The following is a 23,726-nucleotide window of genomic DNA, read 5'->3' as shown; positions in this document are numbered from 1 at the left end:
CAACATAAAGCATAAGCTAAAACCAAAAGGAAATCAGCTAAACATACCTCATATAAGCCATACCCATCTTCTTTAATTTATACAAACCATTACTAACTCTAAGAAGTTGACTATTATTTATAAACAAACTATTCCTCCCCATAGCACCTTGTCGAGAGAGTTAACTCTAGAGAGTTCATGCAATATCTCATGGTAATGCAATCAAATACATAGTCCACATCCTTTTTTTCTTTAAAAGGAAATACGAGGTGTCTTATAACTAATATATAACTAATTTTTTATTTACTTCTTAGCATTTGACATCGCAAAAATATGCAAAAAAATATAATAAACTTCTAAAAATTTACAAAATAATATTAAAAATATTAATTATTAAATAAAAATATATTGCATGCACATTGTGCGTATTCGAACATTAGTATATACGAAGAGTATTTTATTAGTTTTGTGCCTTTTTTTTTGTTTCATTATATGTTCTTATACCAATATTAGTGAATTAGAAAAAAAAAATGACCTTAAAAGAAACACTATGCATCATATTTTATAATTAATATATAAGAACATACATCGAACATATAAATATCCTACTTAGAGTTAATTCATGACTATATATCTATGTACAACACTTTCTAAATTTTTTATCTACTTTTTAAAGTCTTAAGATGCTGACTATTAAAAAAGCTAATTAAGTCATAAAATTGGGCAACAAATTCAAAAAGTAAAGTAATAGTTTTCGTAAAACTAATAATTTTATTTCATAAAATATTTTGTCCAAATGTTAATTAGTCTGAAAAATTAATAGCGATATGAGAAAATACAAAGTATATGTATGTATAAAGGGTATGTATTCTCTCACCTAGTGATTTTTTTTTTGTATTAAATAAAAATTGGTGGATTAAAATGTAAAAGAAAGTTTTAGTGAAATTTTATGTTTTTAATTCATTGTTTTTTAAAGAAAATTGATGAAAAATTGACTTTGTTAGTGGGTCTTTTGTACTAAGTTAAAATTAGTAGATTGAGTTATAATTAATTTAAAAACTTCAGTGGAATTAATTGGTTTTAACCTAAAATTTTATTTTAAAATTTTAATTTACAGAAGAAAAAAAGGGCATTTTAAGAACAATAAGAAAGAAGAAAATTGTTTAAAACCATCTCATATTGTATTTTTTTAATATCGCTGGGTGTCCACATGCGTTTTACGCTCCGTGACAATTCCCATGCCCTGTGGAGCTGGCCCCACAACACCACAGGGAAGGTAAATTTGGGAGTCTAGGGACAAGATCGAACCCGGGAGGCTTTTTACCAACTGACCGTCAAATGACACTCCCAAGAAATGCTTTGCCACCTGAATCACTCCCTCGGGGCTCATCTCATATTTTCTTTGATAGCAAGGGAGAATGTTATTTTCAAAAGATTAAATAAAAAAAAAAATAAAAGCAAACATATTAAATAAGTAAATCTATATTATCCATTCTCTCAAGATTTTTCAAATTCAAATTTGAGTGGTGATTTTATTCCATCTAATAAATAAACTATAAATTAAATTGACTAAAATTTTTATCATTAATAAATTAATTTTATTAATCAACGGACACAATCTATTTAAAAAATAAGGAGATAATTTAAACTTACTAATAACTAAAAGGGCTCCTAAAAATAGTTTAAAAGTGGATAAAATGCAATCGATTTCGACTCCATCATCCAAAAAAAACCCTAAAATTATGCAGATTTCACGGATGGCAAAGTAAAAAAATAGAAATAAATAAAAAGACTAGTTCAAAAATAATTATCCAATTACCCCAATTAGGGTAATTACAAGTCTATTATTGTTTTGACAGGTTGGGCAGAGACGCGGGAGAGCAACTGCGCGTGAAGACCTACCTTCCTTATTACCTTACAGGGTGGATTCTGATTTTGTACGGGCGTTCCATCTTTACTTATTTGCCGATTCGTTTGCCGCCGGGGCCGACACTTGGACTCGGAGACCGACAGCTAGATATCACGAGAAGGGCAGATCTATATCTGCAATTCAATTTATATATATATATATATATATATATATTATCTATATTGTGGTTTGATATATATATATATATATATATATATATATATATATATATATATATATATTAAGATTTAGAATCCACCTCCCTGCCTGCTGCCTCTTTGAATCCATCGTCGGTCGCCGGCTACAAGTTTCTCTCCTTTTTGCCGTCCGGCGAAAAGGGTGGTGTCTTGTGGGGGCGAAATCTGTTGAAGGCCAGCAGGGGCGTCGTATTTTTGCTTCGATTAGCGCTTGCTTTTGAGGGGTTTTGATTTGGGTCTCGGAAAGGTACTTTTAGTTTTATGAACCTGGTTTGTTTTTCTTTGTTGTTGAATGTCCTCTTGATCGATTGCTTCTAAATTCTGATTGTTCTTGCGACAAATGTTGGATGGATCCTGATCGTTGTCCTGCCGTGTTTATGATTTTGTTGATATTTCAATAATGAAACTCATGTGGGTCTTAAATTCTTAGTCTCTGTTGCATGCGCAGAGATGAAAAGAGAGCCAGCCCGTTCATTCTAATTTTCAAATTTAAGCAGACTTCAAGAAGGATTCATGCATGCAAAGATGAGAAATTTAAGCATATAAATGAATGGTATTAGATGTTGGGTCTTTAATTCTGCGATATATAGAACTGTGAAAATGACTGATGGGTTATTTGAATTTTGGGTTCTATACATGCAAAGAGTTTTGATTTTGCAAATTAAGAATATATTCAAATTATTATTATTTTTTTTTTTGGACTTGCCCATGTCATTTTCGTCTGTACTTGCTGCTTGTTTAATGATTTCTTTCGTGCTTGTATGGCCCTTCCTTGATTTCCCTTAAAGCCACTGAGTGTGCTTAGCATTTGTTTGAAAATGGAATTTTCAGCACATGATCACTAGATTTTCAATCTTTAATCCAATGATCCCGGTTGATTGCAATCAATATGATTATTATTCAATTTCTATGCATGAATGCTAAATATTCTTTGGATGGCTTCTTCAGTCTATTTATTAATGTTTTTCAGTTGCAAGGAAGCAATATGCGTCTTTAGGTTTTGATTCATGGCCGGAAAGGCTAGCTGCTGTGCTTTCTCATGGCCAAATTTCAAGAATGGGCTATTTTTTTTATCAGAATTCAAATAAGAAATGAAAGTAAGTTGATTTTCATCAGCAAGATACTTTTTTTTGCATATGATAGATTTTTTCTTTATATGCATCGATCTCCACTAGAGAAGATTTAGTTTTCCTACCATTAACATTAGCCAGAGGTTTGGGGAAAATTTTCACCCTATGCTAAAGATCTTGGAATTCAGACTTCAGATTTAGATTTGGACAAAACAATGTATGATATTGTGGTTCTTTCAAAATATAAATGTTTTTTTTTTCCTCTATTTCTTTTTTTCAATCACCTTGGGATCTCTATAAAATTTAAACTGCATAGAACTCTTGTGTGTTTTATAGCTGAAATTAATTATTTAAATTATTTTTTCTGTTAGTTATTTAGCAACAAGAAAGGAAGGTAGAAAACAGATGGGGAAGATGGACATCATCTTTGAGGCCAAAAAAGTTTCTCCGGTGGCACCTCCATTACCTCCACCATTGATGAACTATCGTAAAAGAAGGTCAGTGCAGGATGGATCACCAGCAGGAGGATACAGCTGTGTCAGTACAGCAACAAGGAATATGTGGGACCAGCTCTTTGATGAAGCTTACAGAGCAGATGTTTCTATTAAGACTGATAATGGCGATGTCATATATGCACATTCCAATATACTTGTAAGCCCCTTTTCCTTATTGTTTGTTCATGAGTGAGGCTGCTTGATGATTCATATGAGCACTTGAAATTTTCAGAGGATTATAAATTAAGCGAATAAGTTTATAGAAGATAAGTAAATGATTGATATCTATATGCTATTCATAACTACTCATTTATTACTCTATATAAAGAACAACTACTTGGTCTTCTTTTTGTGAAGTAAAACAAGATCTGCTATGTGTCTACACATTGATAATCTAAATTAGAGAAGACACCTAATTTATCACTTAACAGAAAAAATCTGCAATGCCACTGGGGACTTTCATAGCATTTACAACACTGGATGCATGATCTGCTGCAGTGAGCATGTATCTCATTTATATGGAATGGCAGTTAAGAATACATGAATTCCTAGGCATATTGACATGTAAACTTAAGGCGTTTGCAACAGGGCATGGCTTCTCCTGTAATTAAGAATATGTTAAAGACATCAAGACGCCAAGGACATCGGTGGTTGATCCCAATCCATGGGGTTCCAACTGATGCAGTTCGAGTTTTCATTCGATTCTTGTACTCTTCATGGTAATAATATTTTTCCCCTTAATGCTTACTTCTTCATTTGTTTCCCCAGGAGTCAGGAGATTATTCTTGCTTCACTAATTTCATTTGAAGAAATAAATGATTCATTGCTTGATACTCTCTGCTTCTTGTTTTTTGTGTTCTGTGTATAGCTATGAGCAAGAGGCAATGGAGGAGTTTGTCTTGCATTTATTGGTACTTTCTCATGTGTTTGTGATTCCTGGGTTGAAGCGCTTGTGTGAGCAGCAGCTAGAGGAGGGCTTGCTCTCCACAGATAATGTAATTGATGTATTTCAGCTTGCTCTACTGTGTGACGCTCCTCGACTTAGCCTCATTTGCCACCGTATGATACTGAAAAACTTCAAGGCTGTTGCTGAAACTGAAGGATGGGAAGTGATGAAGCAGAGCCACCCCGTGCTAGAAAGGGAACTACTTGTGTCAGCAATTCATGCCGATGCTGTAAGGACCTCTCTCTCACTCTCTCTCCCCCGATTATGTGCTGTGGTTCATGTTAAAACCATTTCCCCCTTCTTACTATTAAATTTCATTTCAGATGCAAAAGGAAAGGAGAAGGAAGTCACAGGAGAGAAAAATCTATCTACAATTATATGAGGCAATGGAAGCTCTTGTTCATATATGCAGGGATGGCTGTCGGACAATAGGCCCCCATGACAAAATTTTGAAAGAGGATCAAGCACCTTGCAATTTTACCGCCTGCAAAGGGCTCGAGCTGCTTGTGCGTCACCTAGCTGGCTGCAAAATGAGAGTCCCCAGTGGCTGCATCCATTGCAAGAGAATGTGGCAGCTGCTGGAATTACATTCCCGTCTCTGTGCTGATTCGACAGTGTGCAGGGTTCCTTTGTGCAGGTGCAGTACCTTCTTTTTCAGCTTTTTAATGTTCCCTTTTTTCATTTCCTACATCTCCTTTAGTAGATAATCACAATTAACAAGCAGAAAGCAAGCAAAAGATGAAAATACCCTCCATTGTTGTTGATCGCATCTAGCAAATGATAATCACAGTTTAACAAGCAGAAAGCAAGCAAAAGATGAAAATATCCACCATTATTGTTGATGGCATCTAGCAAAGTATTGACCATCTTTCCATCTGAATCATTCCACTAAAACTCAAGGGCATTTTGGCTTTTCAGAAACTTTAAGGAGAGGATAAAGAAGCAGGGAAAGAAGGACGAGATAAAGTGGAAAATTCTGGTCAGAAATATGTTGAGAGCAAAAAGCATTTCAGGTGCACCGTTCTTCTCAGCAGCAATAGCTACCTCTCCATAAAAGAAAAGAAGCACCTTCTCAGTTGTACATTTGTTGTAATTGCCTGTACTTGAAAGGGAAAGCCCTGCCCAAGAACTGGTGCTGTTGCTTTGTATCACAACTTGCAATTACAGCAAGCAAAGAATGAGAATCACTTGCTCCCTGACATACCCTTTTTTGTGAAAACTCCTAGAATCTGCAAAAATAAAAGTTGTTTCAATGAATGCCTGAAGAAATTGATATATATATATATTTTTTCTTTCTTTAGTTTACAATGGAGAAGAAAAGACCCAGGAAAACTGAAGAACAATAGACCTTTACGTTCTTCTTTTTGGTCACAATGGGGAAGAAAAGACCCGAGAAAACTACTTAAGAACGGTAGAAATTCGGGTATTTCCATAAAGTAAACTGAAATAACAAATGGAGAAGTGTCAAAGGTGGTCAGCCCTTTGATTCAAGTTGAATCAATATAATAAAATACTTGAACTTGATTCCAAAATATTAAGCTTGAAACTAGAACTTGATTTGACTCCAAAATGTTAAGCTTGAAACATGACTTGAATTCGATCGATTTCATAATTGATAAACTCAAACTTGACTTGATTATAAGTTCATAAAACTCAAAATCGACTTGAATATAAATTAATATTAAGTATATATGTAAATATAATATAATGTTAAATATATTTATAAAATGTATATATTAATGATATATATAATATAAAATTAAAAAGCATGATTAGGTTCAAAACTTGAGTACCATCATTGAGCTTGAACTCAACTCAAACTTGAGTACAATCGAATCAAGTTGAGTCAAGAGACAAGTTGAGTTCGAGTAGGCCGCAAGTATACTCATTAACAACTCTAGATATTACAAATTTATAATCAAGTAATTTTCATAGAACAGTTGTATGAACCCAGAGGCGCATCAAAGATGTGGCCACTGGCCTCTTGAGGAAAAAATGACTGTGGATCAAAGTTTATTGGACCTCGTTCCAAGGGCCCATAATTATATGAAAAAAATAAAATAAAAAACGCAATGAGAATTTGGGAGCAGCAGGTCAATTTGTGAGTAACTGGTGGACCTGTGTCTGGTGAATTTTGGAACAATGCGTTTGTGCAAGGTCCATCCATGTCCTAGTCGCCAATCAACTAATGTTTGCTAAACTCACAGCAGGAGAACCAGCGTACAGCAGTCTTATATCGATTGATCACAACCAACTACATTAATGCCGTTTATTTTTGCTGGAGTTGTCTATTCTATTTCTTCTGTTTTCTTTACTTATTGTTTCTAAATAGGCATTTTCATTCTCACGGCATTAAGTTTGGTTAGTGGTAGTGCTCATCAGTCATCACCCTGAATTGACTGAACTAGAAGCTTTGACATCTGATTCTCGCTCCCTCTCTCTCTCTCTCTCTCTCTCTCTCTCTCTCTCTTTATATATATATATATATATATATATATATATATATATATATAAACTTCTTTAATGTTATATTCTTGGTTTGCAGTTTGCAAACAAGAAGTGCACATTTTTTGGCTTCAAACACCCAAAAATGGTTCAAGACCCCATACCTTCTGAGAGATGCAGAACAAAGAGAAGTAGAAAAATGATTGGAAAAAGTGGAACTTATTATGAATAATATCAATTAAATGTAGATAAAAAGCATTAGCATTCTATTAAACCCTATCCCTATCTTGATTCAGGAAATTTGTATTTGTAAGAGAAAGATTGGAGTATGCACAGTAGATGCTTTGCTGTTGTATCTTGATCTGAATGATGGTGAACTTTGAGGAGTGTGAAGAAGTCTTCATGGGACATATGACCTTTCAAAGCAGCTGCTACCCCTTATTTGGTTTCCGAGCAGTGAAATATATGCCTCTGCAGTTCTCACTTCCAAGAAACGCTCTCCCCTTTGGACCATGATGTTTTGACAATGATGAACTTCTTCAAATCCGGTTTGGTTCTCAATCATCCTACATTGTCAAAAGAAATGGAGAATGCCCTCAGTGCTTTTTAATTAAATTAGTCTAGACTTGCGGGAGTATCAAGTAATTTCATTGCCCAGCATGGATATTTTTGTGCTTCATGTTGACACATTTATGGAGACAAGCTTTCATCATCTGAACTCCCATCTTGCCTTACATTAAACCTGTTGAGAACTGGCAGTGAAGCAGTTGCAGATATCCGGAAGGATCGGGCTGAACCCACGACTGCTCTGTCCTGCATTCTTCCCACTTCCTTGCAAACATGATCCAGTATGGAGAGAAAATCTCTTACAATCATGAAAATTCTTAGGGGATGGGCTTCCTCCTTTGCGGTGTCACCGTGAAAATATGCAGTGACCTCTTTCACAAGGGACAAGGCCTTCTTTTCATCTGCCTTAATTTTAGAGATTTCCTCTTCAGCCTCTCTCTGAAATAGCTTCATTGAGTCGAAGAATTTTCCCTGCATATTTGGCTTCTCATGCTGCAAAACTGATCTGACTTTCTCCAGTCCCATTGCAAGCTTCGACAAGTAGCTACTTAAGACATCTGAGTCCATTCCTGCTGCTTTTTTGACATTACCAAGTTCTCGGCTGAGCCCTGCCACAACCTGCAATCCTTGCTTCTTAAAATCCTCCTCCTTTATCTTGGACTGCAGTTGGTTTTGATTCTCGTTTGGAGTATCAGAACCTGCACCTTCAGACCTAATGATCTCTTGAACCACAAAGTGGAGCAATGTTGTCTTCCCATCTGTTCCCTTTATGTCTACAAGTTTCAAGAGTGTCTCAAGTTTAAAAGCTCTAGCATCCCCACGGTTGGTGCCAACATTCATCCGGTTTCCAGTCCTAAGAACAGCTTCAAGGAGTTTAAGGAACAAACGGCTGTTCTTTAATTCTTCGCTTGCTGCCTGACAGGTTTAACAGTCAAGAGCTACATTTAATAAATAGGGCTTTCAAAAGATAACCAGATATTTTGCTCATAAAATATAATTAGCTATAGCTATATTTAACTGCACATTTCATGTCATTTGAATATGCAAAGAAAATAACATAAATAAGGTATACGTGAAATTTAAAAGAAGAAATCATAAATATCAAGGTGTTAAACTTTGTTCATGGCTCGTTTCAGCAAATAACATTGAGACATTGAGTATAGATTTTTTTGTCAACAATACCTCTAGTGTCTGATAAGACTTCCTCAAGTATTTTACTTCTGTATCAAAGTTTGCCCTGTACAGCATGGCTTCAACTCTTTTAAAGGCAAATGGGGTATCAAGTAGAGTCTTAAGAAATCGTTCCGCAGACCCTAGTTTTGAGATGTCGCCACTGTAGTCTCGAAGTTTTATTTCTTCCTCCTTGGTTGGAGCCATCTTTACCAATGTTTCCAAAAGCTCAGCGCCCAAGCTCTCTGGGTTACCTGTTGCATGCTTGTATATAAACACATATTGCACATAACATAGCAAATTGAAAAACAGAGACCCAGACAGACAACTATTTAGAAACCCTTAATGGGCATATACCATCTTTTCTTTCTTCCTTTACATTTTACTGAAATTGACGATTTTGTGTAGTTAATTGTACATAGTGAAGCAGTGGCCTAGGTAGCTGAGGTGATACCACATTGCAATTTGACTTGTTAGCTAAATGAAACATGCTTCATCAGCAATTTAAACACAATGCTTAGCAGTAAATAAAAAATTCAAAATATTAAAAGCGATCAAAACCATGGAGAATAACATCACTATCCTTGGTTTTCACATGGGCAAAAAGGGTATGGAGCATAGTCAATATCCAACTAACCATATAGGACATTGCATCATGCGATCAAAAGCTAGTAACCCAAGAAGTAAGAAAACATTGAACTTCCCATCATCATGTGAAATTTTTGGCTCATTTGAAGCTTGAAACAGATCAATCTTCAGAAGTTGATGATTACAATGAAGGATGCTTTGGAATCTGTTCTTAAGGGATTTGAGGCTGACAACCTATTCCTTTTTCATTTTGAGGATCAACTTCTAATTATTCCTTCTTTGGAACTTCATGACAGTGTCATTGTAGTCTTTTAATTCCTCCTCCATAAACAAATTTGGAGTTATTTTATACATCCTCCCTAACAATTTAAACCTTCGATTTCATTGGCCATGTTATGACAACTTGTAATTTGTGCTAAGATCTTTAAATCTCGTTTAAGTATTTTTGTCTGGTGATAACAAGAAATGATGAACTCACATTTCAGATAGGCTACTTTATGCAAAAACTATTTAACTCACATAGCACATACCATCTAAAAGAGCTTCAGACACTTCATCTCGCGTTACATTCAATGCCCTCAACAGAATAGCTATGTTCTGTGACTTCTTGGGGTCCAAGACCCTGTTCTCTTGCTCCACAGGTGGAAGGACTGATTTCCTGGTTGCTTCTTTCGGCACCAAGTTTTTGGAATTGCAGCCAAAAAGAGTCTCCATCATGTCTTCGTTTAATCTGAAAATTACACTCAAGCTCTCAGATTATACGCACATTTTCATGGAAATGGAATCGCACAACAGCTTAATTAATAATTACTCACTGGAAGGAGCTTGATTTTAGCTGGTCCCAAACTGTGGCTCGGTCTGAGGTTGCTCGCACTTTGTCCCAATGCAGAGGCTTCAACTTGGGTTTCACTCCATCTGTATCATCAGTCTCTATCCGCTCTCCAGAATCGCATCTTTTATTTGGTACTACTTGCCCTGCCATTGCCGTTTCTGTCGAAGAAGGAGTTTTGGGATTGGCCCACCTTCTGGATTGTTCCTTTGGTAACGGGCTTGTTTCTGAATTTCCTAATTTTCGCGGCGTTGATAGAGCCGGTGGTGGCGGCGGAGGAGGCGGAGGAGGAGGAGGAGGATGCGAAGCTGGGATTTTTGTTAGTTCTGGGGATCGTTTGCTTAAAGATTGAAGTAGTGCCAAATTTGGTGGTGGCGGGTGGGATGAGAATTTTGCCCTTTGAGAAGGAAAAGGAACTGTTGGTTCCCTGTGCCGAATTTCAGCCTGCTGAGGAACAGGTGGCGGTGGCGGGGGAGGCGGAGGTGGCAAAGGTTGCTTTACCGGCGGCGTTCCGGCGGCGTGTCTCTTGTTGGGGGATGAATTAGAAAGACGCGATTTGGGAGAGGTTCTTTTAGAATGAGGAACAGCGGCTGTTGTCGGAGCATCGCATTTGATGGTGGCTGCGGAGCTGTTGTTGTTCTGATAGCTCGGACGCGTAACGGGAGTGTAAAAGAACTCATCGTTGCCCGTCGACGAGCATTGCGGCGTGTAGAACGCCGTCTCGCGGCTTTCCTCGTCCGACCACGACATCGCCGACGGCGAATTCGCCTGTACGGGCTTCGTCAGAGGTGGCAGCGGCTGCAGCTCCGGGCTCGGACGGTAGCGATCCCGATCCAATCTCTTTACCGACTCTAACTTGTGGTAAGGTGACCCAATTGCTCCATTTGTCTCCCCAGTTGATATCTGATTCGAAGGCTCCACGGTCCCGATGTAGAGAAAGCTCGACGGCGGCGCTCTCGATTCGTCGGCGAAACTCTGGGAATTTCCTCCGACGAGCTTCTGAGATTCACTGGGGTGTTTCGCCCGGTGCCTGTACAGGAAAAATGCAAGCGCCGACAGCATTCCCAATGTGACAATCCCGACGGAGATTGCAATCGCCACCGTCTTCGTCGGCTTAGAGGACTGCGTTGCGGCCGCCGGGAGTGGGATGGTGCCATTACTCGGACCGGGCGGCGGCGGAACCTGATCCGGCGTCGTCCCGGCGGGGGCCTCCGGGAAGAATGGATAACCCGAACTGTCCGGCGGCGGAGGTGGGACCGGCGGCGGCTCCTGAGCTGTCGGTGGCGGGGCAGAACCCGCTGGAAACAATGGCTGGTGCAGAATTCTCCTGTGGCTTTCGCTGCCCAAGCTTTTAATTGCATCGAGCCCCGTCCCAAGTGTGTGAACTGTGAGCGAGAGAATCAAAGGCAGAGCTAAAAAGAGCTTCAAGTGAGAAGCTAATTTCATGGCTAATTTGAGAAATTCCGGAACTCTCTTTCTATCTCTCTCTATTATCTTCCGGTCTTCTCTCTTCCAATACTCCTCTCGTTTTGTTCTGCAAATTGGAAATTCAGCATCCTCACTGTCCTCTAGAGAGAGAGAGAGAGAGAGAGAGAGAAACTTCTTTGCCTCGTTGGGGTGTAAGATCTGGATACCAGGGGGCGATGACGTCAACAGTACCCGCACTTTTTATTTCTTTTTCCATTTATTTTTTTTAGGGATGGGATGCCACGTGGCTTCGGCCCTAGCTGGTTAGTTCTTTTGAAACAAAAGGACGAGGATGTCCCTGCGGCGCTAAGGAAGAAACGGCCAGGAGCGTGTCCTATTTTGTCCACTCATCCATAAATTATACAACGTACGTTGCCCTTTCGTCGAGATCGAGGGAGGTACTTATTCCCATCTCCATTTGGTTTTGTTTCCTTTTTATTATTAAATTAATTAAAACTAAAATTAATATTATTAATTAATTAATAATTAATTATCTGCATGCTGCGACTCCGACCGGCTAATTTTTCCGAATTTTCATTGCACGTTCAAACCGTTTCCACGCAGTAAATAAAATAATAATGCACGATGAGCGTGTTAGACGGTCAGCCAAGTGATGCGAAACACGTGTCACACAGGGGGAACTGACCTGAAGGTGGAAATTTTGATCAACGGCTGTGGGCCCTCTGGCTTTGACCAACGGTTGTGATCAGTCCAGACTACCACCACGACGGTGGCATGCGTTTAAGATGAATTTGACCCTTCTTAAAAAATAATAATAAAATTTATAATTACGAATTTAAATATTTAAAATTAATTTCTTTCTAACAAATAGTGGAGAATCTCCTGTCAGTGATATTTATTTTTTTTTTCAAATGCAATGAAAGGACGAATATGAATTATAACCCAATAGTAATAATAATAATGATAAATATTATTACTTTTAGTCGTGTAACTTAAATTACTAATTTGAATTTAAACAATTCAAATTGCACATTGCAATCCGTAAATGAAAAGAATTTTTGATAGAGAAAAGAAAAGAAAAGAAAAGGGTATGGATGTCATTTTGGAAGGGGGGTGGGGGTACTTTTGGGAGGAGGGACAGTTGGGGACGTGGATCCACTCATCCACCACCGACTCATCACCGGCACTGGCTTTGGGCAACAGCCAACAGGCACACGCCCAAAGATGACTTTGGCTTTTACCTTTTAATTTATATAATACCCTTTTGCCCCTTTTATTGGGCACGACTTTGGAGTTCGGAGAATAGGACACATTTTTTATTATCGCGAAAAGACAATTCTACCCTTTTCATACTCCCTCTTTATTTTTCCCAAAACAATTATCTTAGTTATTTTCCCAAAAAATAATTTTTAAAAATTTTAATTAATAGTCGGGGGAGCATAATGCGGTTTTAACCGAATTAATTGACCGAGTTCGGTCGGTTCAGTCCAATTAATTTGTAATTCAATTCGGTTTGGTTTCAGAATAGGATAAATTTAGGCATTCGGTTCGGTTATTGGGAAAATATCATTCGGTTAGCTGAATTACCTAAAATTTAATTAATTAATAATTAAATATAAACTATTAAATTATATGATTTTAAACTTGGGTTCCAAACTTATAAAGTTCCATTTGACCATTCCCAAATTCTCTTCCCATTTGGCCATTTCTATTTCAGCATACAAATTATCGCGATGTTCCCTAACGCGAATTGGATGAGAGTGGTAAAGGGTGGCTTTAAAAGTATTTTTGTAAAAAATATAGTGTAATGGAGTCGCCACTAACCTTTTAGTGTGATTAGAACACGTGATTACTACCCAATTAAGGGTAGAATCGGTTTGGGTTATCAAAGTCGGACTCAGGAGTTTAATTACGCGAGGGGAAGGTATTAGCACCCCTTACATGCCCGTTCTTACAAATAGTACCTAATTAATAAAAAATTATCCTATAAATTAAACTTAATAAACCTTCAAAAATTACTCTCTTTAAAAATTTATGAAGAAATGTAAGAAATAAAAATACTATATAAGTATTCCCTTAGACCCGGGACACATCATGCTCTGAAGAGCTCATGCCTCCCTTTAAAATCATTAGGACATGAAAATTGAGAAAATACTTTGAAAAATACACTCCCGGGATTTTTTGAAATTTATAGAATTTTCTAAATATGGAAAATAATATTTTGGGAGGTTTGAGACTTCATTTGGGATGAAAAGAGAGTAAAAAATGATGCTCTACCTCAAAAATATCTTTTGGATTCTTTTTTTCTATTTTTTGGAATTTTTATAATTTTCTTGAATTTTGAAATAACAAAAAGACAATTAAGGAAAAATCATGAAAATCAAGTCCAAAAATATTTTTTAAAATTTCTCCTGAGTTTTCTGAATTTTTTATGATTTGTAGAAATTTTTTGTGCATTTTTATGATTTTTTCAAGTACAAAAAGCAATTTCCTAACCTAGAAATGTTTTTTTTTTTTTTCGATTTTTGTGGCTTTTTCTAATTTTTATGATTTTTTTCAAGTGCCAAAAATAACTTTCTAACCTTAAAATATTTTTTAGAATTTTTCTATAATTTTTCTGATTTTTTTTTTTGTATTTTTCTGATTTTTGTGAAATTTTGAATTATTAAAATAAATAAAATAAACAAAATAAGAAGAATCGATGGAAACTGGTTCAAGGGGGAAAAACCAGTCAAACTATGACCGATTTGGGGGAACCAATTCAAGGTCTAGTCAAGACCGTATGTCAGCATTTGAGTGGATGGGAGCATGTGGCTCGGATCGAACACGTGGCTTGATCACAAGCGTCCACGGAGCGCGAGGATCTAATGGCTGGCAGGGAGTCGTTTGTGGGTGGGGGACAAGGCTGCCAGGTGTCATTTGGCGGATGAAGGAGCGGTGCTCGAGGATTCTCCTGACACGAGGCAATCCTGGCCGTTGATGTGGGGCAAAGATCCAACGGTGATGAAACATGTAATGACCCCGACCCGCCACGTGGGCTCAGAGTGCTACTTTAGTGACGTCAGTGTACTTGATACCTTATTCATCAAATATAAAACATACATACGGAGCGGAAATAAAATATAAAATCCTCGAATTACATTACCAGAGTTCTAACTATCTTTATACACGAATATATCCATTTTCATATAATTACATTCCATAAAACTAAACAAAAATAAAATCTCTATCTACACACTATCTACATAAAATTTACACCACTAGCCTGACTCCTCTAACCTGTTAGATCCGATCTCTAAGATTCCCTAAAAAGACAGTTTGTAAAGTAGGGGTGAGACACAACTTAGTAAGGAAAAAACTAAGTTAAGGTCAGTGTGTGGCCAACATGCATTTAGTGTACAAAAAAAAAAAAAACCAGTTTATTAAGCAAATAAACACATTTATGAAAATATTCTTATTTTACACTCACACACACAATTAGCCGAAGATAGGGAAAATTACCTGCCCATACAAGTAGCTTCCCTCTGCTCTAGTACCATTACTGCTACTAGGGCACTCGTATTTCTCAGTAAGCCCTCGAAGTTATCTTATTAATTAACCGTATTCACATAAATTAACATATATGCATATAAGACACTCCTTGTGATAAACATGCCATTTACATCCCCATGGCACGGGTTATGCGGTCCGAAAGCTGGACTAAGCCTGGGTGATCAGCCCAAACAAAGTAAAAAACAACATCTTCTACAAACACATCTGCAGGCATCCACAACAAAGCTGTAGGTCCGACGCCCTTACTTCAACCTCATGTAGGCAATCGGCTGGACCCCATACACTTCTATCTAGATAGTGTGGGTGCACATGGTCTAATTAGCAACGGTACTGTGCTCACAATACACTGGTCCCCCGGGTTCCTAAAGCATATAATGCAATTTAGATAATAAAAATCACTATTTAAAACATTAATTCATATATATTTCCTGTTATTCCAAACACCTTACCCTCCGGCCACAAAATACAATCCTGCTTATAGCCACCAATTAAAACTTGGTCCTCGACCGTCCAATAATAATCCTGGCCCTTGGCCAATCAAATAACACCCGGACATTGGCCGTTAGTTCAAACTCCAGCATGTCATAAATAGTTCTAGTATTTTCATAAGCATTTCTAGTATTTCACAAACAATTCAGTATTTCAAATCCCAAATCCAGATATACAATAATCCATACAAATTAAATCATTTGCCACACGATTTTTTTTTTTCCACATTTTAACATATCCATATAAACAAACTAACTTTCCACCGTTCATTTTATTCAAAAATACCATACCATATATTCTAAGTTTGTAAAATCCATTTTGAACGGTTAGTTTTCAAAATAACCTTTAAATTCCTAAATAAATAAATAAATAAATATATTTATATAAACATAACAATTAATTGATTTCAAATTTCATAAAATTACTGACTTAATTTAATCCCTTTACCTGATTCCTAAAAAAGGCCGATAACACCTCGGCCTACACCCTAGGTGTTCAAAAACCCCTAAACCCTGAAATTCAAATTTCACCATATTATTCATCATAATTCTTAGAGAAAATTTTCCTAAAATTTCCCCAAGTTTTAAATACCCTAAATAGCCTAATAAAAGCCTAAATTATCAAACTTACCCCTGATTTAGGATTGGTATCCCGGAACTCCAATTCGAAAACCCACTCTAGTTAGATTGTAAAGAATCTCCCCACGAGTCTCCTGGAAATTTCCATTCGTTAACGAGACTTATAGTTTAAGAGAAATTGAGGTAAGTTTGAGATTTGGCCTTACCCAGGAGATATGTCTACGCCACTCCCACGTTAGATCCGCTTCAGTAGAAATGTCGATGGCGGCGAGCATAACCCAACGGTATTTTTGAATTTTTGATTGGCTAAATAACGGATACGGGATGAAAGAGAGTGGGAGAGAGGGGACGAGGAACACATTCTACGCAGCTTTTCTGTTTCTTCTGAACCACCTTCCTAAAGCTAAGGCTTCAGGAAGGTTTACATTTTATATATATATCTATATAATATTTTATTATAATATTATATTATTATTATTATTTAATTTATAATTATTATTTATTTAGTTAATTAATTAATTTATATTTTTTAATTTTAATTTTAATTTAACTTTTTTAATAATAAATTTTTAATTTTTAATTAATTAATTAATTTTTTATTATTTTTTTTATCCTTTTTAGGACCACTACATTCTCCTCTCACAAAAATTTCGTCTTCGAAATTTGTTAACTATTGCCAATCACATTCTTAACACACTACCCCAGTCTACCAAAGAGTCGGTAGCCACCCATATAGTGGTCTCGTCCCACGTTTATTAATTACCTTCACTTGTGGCGGAGGAATACTGTGATTAAAAAAAATGTCTTTGGAAAATTACAATAATCATAGTAAATTTTCCTAAAGACTATCCACAATTAAAACTATACATAACTAATCCACACAACCTACTCTAATCCCTCTATATACAACCATACCCTTACCCGCCTAGCACTAGCCCTGGCTGAACAGCTGTGCGTACGTCTGGCGTATTTCCGTTTCTAACTCCCAAGAAGCCTCCTTAACTGCATGATTTCGCCACATCACCTTCATTAATGGTATATTCTAAGTACGCAGTTCCTGTATTTTTCGATCCAAAATCTGAATTGGTACCTCCTCATATGCTAGAGTATCCTCAATCTCCAACGATTCATAACTAATCACATGTGAGGGGTTTGGAACATACCTCCTCACCATGGACACATAGAACACGTAGTGTATCCTAGACAGCGTCGAGGGTAGTGCTATTCTGTACGCCACCAAACCAATCCTTTCCAAGATCTCAAACGACCCAATGTATTTAGGGCTTAGCTTGCCCTTTTTCCCATACCTCATCACCCCCTTCATCAGAGCAATCTTTAAGAATATCATATCACCTACTTTGAATTCTAGCTCCTGTAGGCGAGTATCCGCATAACTCTTCTGCTGACTCTGGGCTGCCTTGATCCTTTCCCTGATAAGTTCGACCTTTGTAGAGGCCTTCTGAACAAGTTTTGGTCCCAAAATCTGCCTCTCGCCTACTTCATCCCAGTACAATGGAGATCGGCACCGGCGACCATACAAAGCCTTATATGGTGCCATTCCAATGCTGGTCTAGTGACTGTTATTGTATGCAAACTCAACTAACGGTAGATATCAGATCCAACTACTCCCAAAATCTAACACACATGCCCGTAGCATATCCTCAAGAATCTGAATGGTTCGTTTGAACTGTCAATCCATCTGAGGGTGAAATGCAGTACTGAAAGTGAGTTGAGAACCCAACGCTCCCTGCAAACTCTTCCAGAAATGGGAAGTGAACCGCTGATCCTGATCTGAAACAATGGACCCGAGCACGCCATGTATTCTAACTATCTTCTGAACATAGATTTTTGCCAGCTTATCCATGGAATAACTGATTCTAACCGTAATAAAATGGGCAGTCTTCATCAATCTGTCTTTGCCCATGCAACGCTGAAGGCAATCTTGATACAAAGTCCATCGAGATATGCTCCCACTTCCACGTAGGGATGTCCAATGGTTGAAGTGGTCCCGTTGGCCTTTGGTATTCTGCCTTAACCTGCTGACATGTTAAGTACTAATCCACAAATTTAGTAATTTCCCTCTCCATGTTACTCCACCGGAATGATTCTCGCAATTTTCTATACATCTTCGTGCTACTTGGGTGAATAGTATAGAGAGAATGTTGAGCTTCCTCTAGAATCGTCCTCTTTTTCTCTGCGTCATCTGGCACACACAATCGTGTGTGAAATATGAGAACTCCATCCTTAGTAACATTAAAGTTTGTATGCTGCTCATCCTGTATCTTCTCAGCAATCTCCATCAACACTGTATCTTTCAATTGAGTTGTTCTGATTCTTTCCCGTAAAGTCGGTTGAACCACTAGACTAGAAATGAGTGTCTGATGATTCCCTTCTACCAATTCTACACCCAACCTCTCTAGGTCCATCATGATATGATGAGAAGTCATAACTGCTGAGGCTGACGCACCCCCAGATTTTCGGCTCAATGCATCGGCTACCACGTTCGCCTTTCCTGGGTGATAGCTAATGGTGCAGTCGCAATCCTTTATCAACTCGAGTCATCTGGGCTGCCTCATATTCAACTCCTTTTGGGGGAAGAAGTACTTGAGACTCTTATGGTCAGTAAAGATCTCGCACCTTACACCATAAAGGTAGTGTCGCCAGATCTTTAATGCAAACAAAACTGCTGCCAGCTCTAAGTCGTGCGTAGGGTAGTTCTTGTCGTACTCTTTCAACTGACGAGACACATATGCAATGACTTTTCCCTACCGCATTAGTACACAACCAAGTCCCTTTTATGATGTGTCACTGTAAATTAAAAATCCACCCTCACCTAATGGAAGGGCCAACACTAGGGCAGTGACTAGACGCTGCTTCAATTCCTGGAAGCTCTGCTTACATTCGTCGGTCCAGTCAAACTTCACATTCTTCCTCGTGATTCATGTTAAAGACCCTGATAATCTGGAGAACCCCTCGACAAATCGGCGGTAGTATCCGGAAAGACCTAGAAAACTTCTGACTTCTTGCACGTTCTTCGGCCTTGCCCAGTCAACTACAACCTCCACTTTGCTCGGATCCATTGAAACCCCTTCTTTGGATACCACATGACCCAGAAATGCAACCTACTCTAGCTAGAATTCACATTTCTTAAGTTTAGAAAATAACTTCTTTTCCTTGAGTACCTGAAGTACTAGTCTCAGATGAACTTCATGCTCCCCAGGGCTCATTGAATAGACCAAAATATCATCTATGAACACAATAACAAACTGGTCTAAGTACGTGTGGGATACCTTGTTCATCAGATCCATAAATATCGCTGGAGAATTCGTCAACCCGAACGGCATAACCAAGAACTTGTAATGGCGGTACCGAGTCCGAAAAGCAGTCTTTGATACATCATCTGATCTAACCTTCACTTGATGATAACCAGATCGCAAATCGATTTTAGAAAAAATTTGCGTACCCTGAAGTTGATCAAACAGGTTGTCAATTCGGGGTAATGGATACTTGTTCTTCACTGTTACTTTATTAATCTCCCGGTAGTCGATGCACATGCTCATCGACCTGTCCTTCTTCTTTAAAAACAACACTGGTGCACCCCAGGGCGATACACTCGGTCTGATAAACCCCTTGTCTAGAAGCTCTTGTAATTGCTTCTTTAACTCCTTTAATTCAGATGGAGCCATTCTATATGGGGCTTTGGAGATTGGTGCTGTCCTTGAGATCAAATCAAATGCAAATTCCACCTCCCGATCAGGAGGCAACCCTGGTAAATCCTCTAGAAAAACATCAGAGAACTCCCTTATCACTGGGATATCTTCCAACTTGAGTTCCTCCTTCGGCGCTTCCTTCACCATTGCTAGGTAACCCTGACATCCCCCCAAAAGTAACCTATTCACCTCGATAGCCAAAAGGATCCGTGGTGCCGAACACACACACGACCCAACAAACACAAACTCTTGCTCCTCAGGGGGTCTAAATACCACCTCCTCCTGCGACAGTCAATGCTCGCGTAGCTGGATGCTAGCCAGTCCATGCCCAGAATAATGTCAAAACCATGCATATCAAGGACTATCAAACTAGCAGGCAACACTCTCCCCTGAATCTCTACTAGATAATTTATGATCTCCTTGCTACAAATTAACACTGACCCTGTCGGTGTGCCCACTCCTAACTCAGTCTCTAACAATTGAGTCTCTAACCCATATAGTTTAACAAATCCCCAAGACACAAACGAGTGGGTTGCACTTGAATCAAATAATACAATGGTACTGTCTGACAATATGGAAATACTACCTGTTACCACATCGCTGGCGTTCTCCGCATCACTCGGCGTAAGTGAGTATACTCGTGCCTGAGCCGTACCTTGCTGGTGACCACCTCGAGGTACCTGTGGACGTCCTCGATATTGCAGCTGTGGCGGCACATAGTTCAATACCACATGGCAATCTCGCATCCGATGTCCTGCCTCTCCACATCGGTAGGAGACAACTGGTCCTCCCCTACACTAGCCCCAATGCCTCTGATGGCATCTAGAACATATATGGCACTGGGAACCCCCCTGATGGCCTCGGTACCCCATCTCCTGTCGTTGGCCCGAGAAATTATCAAGCCGCTTGTAAGAGCCCTCGCTAGTGTTGGTTTGAAACCCTTGAGGCAAGGGCCTCTTCTTCTGGTTCACCACACTCTCCCCCTCCTGAATGCTGGCCTCAACTGTCATGGCTCGACCCGCTAACACATAAAAGCTCTGAGTCAACAACGCCACCACCTGCGCGCATATGCTCTGTCTGAGTCCCCTCTCAAACATCCGTGCCTTCAGTGGCTTGCTCGAAACCATGTGTGGAGCAAAACGGGACAACTTCACAAACTTGGCCGCATACTGCTGCACAGTCATGGGCTCCTGAGTCAGCTGCAGGAATTTATCTACCTTAGCTGCGCGGGTGACAACGGGGAAATATCTGTCGAATAAAACCTCCCTGAACCAGTTCCAAGTGATAGCCGCCGACTATGGGCGCTGCTCCTCCACCAATTTCGCTGATCGCCACCATCTCTTTGCTTCTCCCACTAGTTTGTAAGTGGCATACTTCACCTTTTGCTCCTCAATACACTCCAACACCCCCGGCAGTTCCTCTATTTCCTGAATCCAATCTTCAGCTGCGATCGAGTTTGGTCTACCTACAAATGTTGGTCGGTTCGCCTGGGTGAACTGCTGAAATGTGGAACCCCTATAAGCCATTGGATGATCCTACTCTCTAGAGTCCCTCATGTTTTCCTTTCTAGCCTGCTGCACTATATTTCGCAGCACTGTTGAAGGATCAGCATCATCCTCGCTAGAGGTATCTCCTCCAATCACAACATCTTTTCCCCTGGAATCCATCATGTAAATAGGATATAACCTGATTTAGTAATTCCACATTTAACACAATTAATGCAAATATGGAATAATGGAATTGATATAATATACAAGTTCTAATTTAATAATTCATATTGCACTTCTATCACCAAACCATTGAGGTTAAAATCTCCATCCTAACATTAATTTCACACACATACCCACTCATCCTAACATTCCAACCTAAATTTTGCTGAGTTTAAGTCCCTCAACCTAGAGACGAAACCATTGATGGATTTACCATGGTTTTCTGAAACTCGCGACTGATTTAGAAAATCACAGAAGTCCGTCAATAGATTTATGCCTCCAAGCTTCCAGATTAAAACTCATCTTAACCTACTCACTCCTATCCCCATCTTATCTCAACCTATACTTTGGTAATTATCAATTCTTGAAGCCTACAGAACCTAACAAACCTTGGCTCTAATACCACCTGTAACGAACCCGACTCGCCACGTGGGCTTAGAGTGCTACTTTAGTGACGTCAGTGTACCTGATACCTTATTTATCAAATATAAAATATACATACACAGCAGAAATAAAATATAAAATTCTTGAATTACATTACCAGAGTTCTAACTATCTTTATACACGAATATATCCATTTTCACATAATTACATCCCATAAAATTAAATAAAAATAAAATCTCTATCTACACACTACCTACATAAAATTTACACCACTAGCCCGGATCCTCTAGCCTGCTAGACCCAATCTCTAAGATTTCCTGAAAAGACAGTTTGTAAAGTATTGGTGAGACACAACTCAATAAGGGAAAAACTAAGTTAAGGCCAGTGTGTGACCAACATGCATTTAGTGTATAGAAAATAACCAGTTTACTAAGCAAATAAACACATTTATGAAAACATTCTTATTTTACACTCACACACAAAATTAGTAGAGGATATGGAAGATTACTCGCCCATACAAGTAGCTTCTCTCTGCATTAGTACCATTACTGCTACCAAGACACTCACTTTTCTCAGTAAGCCCTTGAAGTTGTCTTATTAATTAACCGTATTCACATAAATTAACAGATATGCATATAAGACACTACCTGTGACAAACACGCTATTTACATCCCCATGGCACGAGTTGTGCGGCCTAAAGGCTGGACTAAGCCTGGGTGATCAGCCCAAACAAAGTCAAAAATAACATCCTCTACAAACACATCTGCAAGCATCCACAGCAAAGCTGCAGGTCCGATGCCCTTACTTCAACCTCACGCAGGCAGTCGGCTGGACCCCCTACACTTTTATCTAGACAATGTAGGTGCACACGGTCTAACTAGAAACGGTACTGTGCTCACAATACACTGGTCCCCAGGGTTCCTAAAGCATATAATGCAATTTAGATAATAGAAATCACCATTTAAAACATTAATTCATATATATTTCTTGTTATTCCAAACACCTGGCCCTCCGCCCACAAAATACAATTCAGTTTATAGCCACCAATTAAAACTCGGTCCTCGACTGTCCAATAATAATCCTAACCCTTGGCCAATCAAATAACACCTGGACATTGGCTGTTAGTTCAAACTCCTGCATTTCATAAACAGTTCTAGTATTTTCACAAGCATTTCCAGTATTTCACAAACAATTTAGTATTTTGAAATCCCAAATCCAGATATACAATAATCCATACAAATTAAATCATCTACCACATGATTTTTTTTTTTTTTTACATTTTAACATATCCATATAAACAAGCAAGCTTTTCAAAAATACCATACCATATATCCTAAGTTTGTAAAATCCATTTCGAACGGTTGGTTTTCAAAATAACCTTTAAATTCCTAAATAAATAAAAAAATAAATATATTTATATAAACATAACAATTAAATGGTTTCAAATTTTATAAAATTACTGACTTAACTTACCTGATTCCTGAAAAAGCCTGATAAAACCTTGGCCTACACCTTATGTGTTCAAAAACCCCTAAACCCTGAAATTCAAATTTCACCATATTATTCATCATAATTCTTGGAGTAAATTTTCCTAAAATTTCCTTAAGTTTTAAATACCCTAAATAGCCTAATAAAAGTCTAAATTATCAAGCTTACCCCTGATTTAGGATTGGTACCCCGGA

General features: G+C 38.3%; 3 protein-coding genes across 6 annotated transcripts; 1 reads left to right on the top strand and 2 right to left on the bottom strand.

The window, feature by feature from the left end:
• Positions 1 to 1,879: 1,879 nt before the first annotated feature.
• Positions 1,880 to 5,852, top strand: LOC131150693 (BTB/POZ and TAZ domain-containing protein 4). 4 transcript variants are annotated; one of them, XM_058101587.1, is made up of 7 exons: positions 1,880 to 2,332; positions 3,056 to 3,182; positions 3,527 to 3,806; positions 4,238 to 4,368; positions 4,518 to 4,824; positions 4,919 to 5,232; positions 5,386 to 5,852. In XM_058101587.1, exons 3-7 carry the CDS (start codon positions 3,561 to 3,563, stop codon positions 5,435 to 5,437), a joined length of 1,050 nt encoding a protein of 349 aa, XP_057957570.1. In that variant the 5' UTR covers positions 1,880 to 2,332; positions 3,056 to 3,182; positions 3,527 to 3,560; the 3' UTR covers positions 5,438 to 5,852. The 4 variants fall into 4 exon arrangements, with proteins under 4 accessions (XP_057957570.1, XP_057957553.1, XP_057957561.1 ...); XM_058101570.1 differs by having other exon boundaries at positions 1,886 to 2,332; positions 5,514 to 5,852; XM_058101578.1 differs by lacking the exon at positions 3,056 to 3,182 and having other exon boundaries at positions 2,111 to 2,332; positions 5,514 to 5,852.
• A 1,391-nt stretch (positions 5,853 to 7,243) lies between these two features.
• On the bottom strand, positions 7,244 to 11,849 carry LOC131150684 (formin-like protein 6). Its single transcript, XM_058101558.1, has 4 exons — positions 10,181 to 11,849; positions 9,896 to 10,095; positions 8,790 to 9,031; positions 7,244 to 8,522 (listed from the first exon to the last, which is right to left on the bottom strand). Exons 1-4 carry the CDS (start codon positions 11,638 to 11,640, stop codon positions 7,731 to 7,733), a joined length of 2,694 nt encoding a protein of 897 aa, XP_057957541.1. The 5' UTR covers positions 11,641 to 11,849; the 3' UTR covers positions 7,244 to 7,730.
• Positions 11,850 to 20,748: 8,899 nt separating this feature from the next.
• LOC131144420 (uncharacterized) lies at positions 20,749 to 21,477 on the bottom strand. Its single transcript, XM_058093062.1, has 2 exons — positions 21,326 to 21,477; positions 20,749 to 21,199 (listed from the first exon to the last, which is right to left on the bottom strand). The coding sequence occupies exons 1-2, from the start codon at positions 21,475 to 21,477 to the stop codon at positions 20,749 to 20,751; spliced, it is 603 nt and encodes a 200-aa protein (XP_057949045.1).
• Positions 21,478 to 23,726: the final 2,249 nt, after the last annotated feature.

The sequence above is a fragment of the Malania oleifera genome, chromosome 1 (assembly GCF_029873635.1).
Source record: "Malania oleifera isolate guangnan ecotype guangnan chromosome 1, ASM2987363v1, whole genome shotgun sequence".
In the NCBI taxonomy this organism is placed as follows: Eukaryota; Viridiplantae; Streptophyta; class Magnoliopsida; order Santalales; family Ximeniaceae; genus Malania; species Malania oleifera.
This window is presented reverse-complemented; position numbering and strand designations above follow the sequence as displayed.

Excerpts from the sequence above, each read along its gene's own strand:
- LOC131150693 (XM_058101570.1), top strand. The coding sequence starts at position 3,561 with ATGGGGAAGATGGACATCATCTTTGAGGCCAAAAAAGTTTCTCCGGTG. Across the intron at positions 3,807-4,237 it reads ATGCACATTCCAATATACTT|GGCATGGCTTCTCCTGTAAT; the intron begins GTAAGCCCCTTT and ends CGTTTGCAACAG. Across the intron at positions 4,369-4,517 it reads CGATTCTTGTACTCTTCATG|CTATGAGCAAGAGGCAATGG; the intron begins GTAATAATATTT and ends TTCTGTGTATAG.
- LOC131150684 (XM_058101558.1), bottom strand. The coding sequence starts at position 11,640 with ATGAAATTAGCTTCTCACTTGAAGCTCTTTTTAGCTCTGCCTTTGATT. Across the intron at positions 10,096-10,180 it reads CTAAAATCAAGCTCCTTCCA|ATTAAACGAAGACATGATGG; the intron begins GTGAGTAATTAT and ends TGTAATTTTCAG. Across the intron at positions 9,032-9,895 it reads GTCTGAAGCTCTTTTAGATG|GTAACCCAGAGAGCTTGGGC; the intron begins GTATGTGCTATG and ends AGCATGCAACAG.
- LOC131144420 (XM_058093062.1), bottom strand. The coding sequence starts at position 21,477 with ATGGCTTATAGGGGTTCCACATTTCAGCAGTTCACCCAGGCGAACCGA. Across the intron at positions 21,200-21,325 it reads ATTGAGGAGCAAAAGGTGAA|ATATTTCCCCGTTGTCACCC; the intron begins GTATGCCACTTA and ends TTTATTCGACAG.